The sequence below is a fragment of the Blennius ocellaris genome, assembly GCF_963422515.1.
Source record: "Blennius ocellaris genome assembly, contig: SCAFFOLD_95, whole genome shotgun sequence".
Taxonomy (NCBI): Eukaryota; Metazoa; Chordata; class Actinopteri; order Blenniiformes; family Blenniidae; genus Blennius; species Blennius ocellaris.
In genome coordinates, this window is record NW_027662121.1 from 42,759 (window position 1) to 47,500 (window position 4,742).

General features: G+C 52.2%; 1 protein-coding gene across 1 annotated transcript in view; it reads left to right on the forward strand.

Moving 5' to 3' along the window:
• Window positions 1-713: 713 nt before the first annotated feature.
• LOC308148265 (uncharacterized protein) overlaps window positions 714-4,742 on the forward strand; it is a gene marked incomplete at both ends in the record, with an annotated part of 40,231 nt that continues 36,202 nt past the window's right edge. The window contains 3 exon segments of the mRNA XM_080521710.1: window positions 714-768; window positions 2,856-3,016; window positions 3,018-3,126. Of these exon segments, the coding sequence (XP_080377836.1) occupies window positions 714-768; window positions 2,856-3,016; window positions 3,018-3,126 (325 nt within the window).

A 4,742-nucleotide genomic window follows, 5' to 3' on the forward strand; every position in this document is an offset into this window, starting at 1 on the left:
AGAGGAGGAGAGGAAGAGGAGGAGAAAGAGGAGGAGAGGAAGAGGAGGAGGAAGAGGAAGAGGAAGAGGAGAAAGAGGAGGAGGAGAAAGAGGAGGAGAGGAAGAGGAAGAGAAAGAGGAGGAGAGGAAGAGGAAGAGAAAGAGGAGGAGAGGAAGAGGAGGAGAGGAAGAGGAAGAGGAGAAAGAGGAGGAGGAGAAAGAGGAGGAGAGGAAGAGGAAGAGAAAGAGGAGGAGAGGAAGAGGAAGAGGAGGAGGAGGAAGAGGGGACAGTTTCCAGGTTTTCCTTCGAGGTGTCACGCGCCTGGTTTTGGCTGCAGGAGACGCGCGCGGACGCAGGGATTTTTACCGGGAGACTCGCGTGCCGTTACTCCCGTTACTCGGAGGAGGAGGAGGAGGAGGAGGAAGAGGAGGGGGAGGAGGAGGAGGAGGAGGAGACTCACTCCTCTCCGCTCTCACACGGAGGAAAGTTGGAGCAGCGGAGCGGCGGCTGGAGGTTTCTACCGGGAACATGCGCTCCGATCCGGGCTGTGCGCCCGCCGCGCGGCTGTGACCGCGGCTCGCAGCACCGGCTTTCCTCCCGCTCCGGCATGAGGGGGGCGGACTGAGACACCCCGGGACACCGAGAGGGGGGGGGGGGGGGGAGAGACACCCCGGGACACCCCGGGACACCGGGAGGGGGGACACAGCGCGAGGGACACCGACCCGCTTCCGTCATGACCGCACGAGACATGGTCCTCGTCCACTGCATCCCCGCGCTGCTCGTGCTGGGTGAGCATGCACACACACTCTCACACACACACACACGCGCGCGCGCGCGCGAGCGCGCACGGGTCAGGCTCCACCTGTAATAGGTCACGCGCTCATGATGCTTAATTGATGCTCCTGGAATACCTGCAGACCAAGAGGTGTGTGTGTGTGTGTGTGTGTGTGTGTGTGTGTGTGTGTGTGTGTGCGTGTGTGTGTGTGTGTGTGTGTGTGTGTGTGTGTGTGTGTGTGTGTGTGTGTGTGTGTGTGTGTGTGTGTGCGCGTGTGTGCGTGCGTGTGTTTTCATAAACCTTGCATCCAACTATACATAGCTGCTTGACAATTGATTATAGAGTTAATTTACACGCACGCACGCACGCACGCACGCACGCACACACACACACACACACACACACACACACACACACACACACACACACCACACACACACACACACACACACACACCTCCAGAGTTTGAATCTGAAGAGAGTAATCTCACAGTTCCACAGAGTACGGTCACACACTCCTCAGGGTGGAGGTGGTGGAGGAGGGGGAGGGGGGTGGAGGTGGAGGTGGAGATGTAAGAGGTGGTGGTGGTGGTGGTGGTGGAGGTGGAGATGAAGATGGTAGATGGTGGTGGTGGTGGTGGTGGTGGTGGAGGTGGAGATGAAGATGGTAGAGGTTGGTGGTGGTGGAGGTGGTGGAGGTGGAGATGAAGGTGGTAGAGGTGGAGGAGGAGGTGGAGGTGGAGGAGGGGAGGGGGGTGGAGGTGGAGGTGGAGATGGTAGAGGTGGTGGTGGTGGTGGTGGAGATGAAGATGGTAGAGGTGGTGGTGGTGGTGGAGGTGGAGATGAGAGATGGTAGAGGTGGTGGTGGTGGTGGAGGTGGAGATGAAGGTGGTAGAGGTGGAGGAGGAGGTGGTGATGGTGGAGGTAGAGATGAAGATGGTAGAGGTGGTGGTGGTGGTGGTGGTGGTGGAGGGGGAGATGAAGATGGTAGAGGTGGAGGAGGAGGTGGTGATGGTGGAGGTGGAGATGAAGATGGTAGAGGTGGTGGTGGTGGAGGTGGAGATGAAGGTGGGTAGAGGTGGAGGAGGAGGTGGTGATGGTGGAGGTGGAGATGAAGGTGGTGGAGGTGGAGGTGGTGGAGGTGGAGATGAAGGTGGTAGAGGTGGAGGTGGAGGGGGTGGAGGAGGTGGTGGGTGGAAGTGGTGGGAGGTGGAGGGTGGAGGGGTGGAGGAGGTGGGGTGAAGTGGTGGAGGTGGAGGTGATGGTAGAGGAGGTGGAGGTGGAGATGAAGGTGGTGGTGGAGGTGGTGGGTGGAAGTGGTGGAGGTGAAGGTGATGGTAGAGGAGGTGGGAGGTGGAGATGAAGGTGGTAGAGGTGGAGGTGGGAGGGGGTGGAGGAGGTGGTGGGTGGAGGTGGTGGAGGTGGAGGTGGAGGGTGGTGGAGGTGGTGGGTGGAAGTGGTGGAGGTGATGGTAGAGGAGGTGGAGGTGGGAGATGAAGGTGGTGGTGGAGGTGGTGGGAGGTGGAAGTGGAGGTGGTGGAGGTGTGAAAGGTGGAGGAGGTGGAGGTGGAGGTGGAGAGGCAGGTCAGGTGTGGAACCAGAGGCTCAGCTCCATGTCGCCCCCCGGTGGCGACAGTCTTCCATGACCGGAGGTTCATGAGCAACGATTTCAAGTGAAAACGTTAAAACTTTCGTCTCCACGACGACGCTCAGAACCTCCAGAGACGCTTTAGTGAGCGACAACTTTTTGAAAACGCTGCGACTCAAACCGACACGCCCACTAGAGGCTCAACTGGAGAACGACATCGTTTTCCCGAGCGACGCTGCCGAAACGTGAAACTTTCCGAAAATAGAAACTTATGAAATGAACCTTTAGGTTTTTTTAAGAAACTTTTTTTTTTTTTTTTTTTTAAACAGATGCTACTAGTCCAGGAAATACGGTAATCCACACCAGCAGCATTTGTTGATTGAGGCCCCCTGGTGGCTCTCGGTGGTATGGTGCTGCGACGTTTTTAGTGAGTTAATTTAACGTAAAAATAATAGAAACGATCCTGATTGGCTGTCTGTGTGTGTGTGTGTGTGTGTGTGTGTGTGTGTGTGTGTGACCTGGCCCCGCCCCCTCTGGACTGCGTCCAGGCCTCGGAGCTGTGCAACCAGGACGGCCAGTGCAGCTCGCGGTACCGCATCATGCGGCAGTGCCTGTCGGGGGGGGAGCGCGAGCGCAGCGCCATGCTGGCGTCGCGGGAGTGCCGGGGGGCGCTGGGGGGTGCTGCAGGACTCGCCGCTGTACCGCTGCCGCTGCAGGAGGGGCATGAAGAAGGAGCTGCAGTGTCTGCAGAACTACTGGAGCATCCACATGGGCCTCACCGAAGGTGTGCACACACACACACACACACACACACACACACACACACACACACACATGCACACACACGCGCACACGCACGTGTCTTTGTCTTGTGGTTCCTTGTTCTGTGTCTGGAGAGACTCTATAACCTGAGTTAGTCACCATAGTTATCATGGTGACTGTCAAAATAAAAGCACCAAGTTGGATTTTTATGGTGGTGACTGTCAAAATAAAAGTACCAAGTTGGAATGTTATGGTGGTGACTGTCAAAATAAAAGTACCAAGTTGGATTGTTATTATGGTCACTGTCTAAATAAAAGTATCAACTTGGATTGTTATGGTGGTGACTGTCAAAATAAAAGTACCAAGTTGGATTGTTATGGTGGTGACTGTCAAAATAAAAGTACCAAGTCTGATTGTTATGGTGGTGACTGTCAAAATAAAAGTACCAAGTTGGATTGTTATTGGGGGGCTGTCAAAATAAAAGTACCAAGTTGGATTTTTATTATGGTCACTGTCAAAGTAAAAGTACCAAGTTGGATTGTTTTGGTGGTGACTGTCAAAATAAAAGTACCAAGTTGGATTTTTATTATGGTCACTGTCAAAATAAAAGTACCAAGTTGGATTTTTATTATGGTGACTGTCAAAATAAAAGTACCAAGTTGGATTGTTATGGTGGTGACTGTCAAAATAAAAGTACCAAGTTGGATTTTTATTATGGTCACTGTCAAAATAAAAGTACCAAGTTGGATTGTTATGGTGGTGACTGTCAAAATAAAAGTACCAAGTTGGATTTTTATTATGGTCACTGTCAAAATAAGAGTACCAAGTTGGAATGTTATGGTGGTGACTGTCAAAATAAAAGTACCAAGTTGGATTGTTATGGTGGTGACTGTCAAAATAAAAGTACCAAGTTGGATTTTTATTATGGTCACTGTCAAAATAAAAGTACCAAGTTGGATTGTTATGGTGGTGACTGTCAAAATAAAAGTACCAAGTTGGATTTTTATTATGGTCACTGTCAAAATAAAAGTACCAAGTTGGATTGTTATGGTGGTGACTGTCAAAATAAAAGTACCAAGTTGGATTGTCATTACGGTGCCTATCAAAATAAAAGCACTATGTCCAGGAGAACATAGACTGGGAGTCTTGATACCGCGGAGGAATCTTTGTTCTGATTGGCTCTACTGAGCATGTGCAGAACTACTGGTTACTACCGACATGGGACCAGGACCAGGACCAGAACCAGGACCAGAACCAGGACCAGGACCAGGACCAGGACCAGGACCAGAACCAGAACCAGAACCAGGACCAGAACCAGGACCAGGACCTGTGTTTCAGAAAACAGCTCTGTGACCATTTCACTGAACTCTTGTTTACTGGAGCATTCGTACCGTAGCAACATGGACAGTCAGTAGCATTAGCAGTAGCATTAGCAGTAGCATTAGCATGAAAAGTCGCTGTAATGCTGAGGTTAGCTTCGTTGTTTGTTTGTGAAGTTGCCACGATAGAAACTTTGTAAACAACTTATTTGATCGATTGAATCTGTTTTGAACTTTGAGGCTTTGTTTCAGGGAGGTGGTGGGCTCGGACCCACCCACCCCATGACCCCCCCATGACCCCCCCCCACCCCCCCCCACC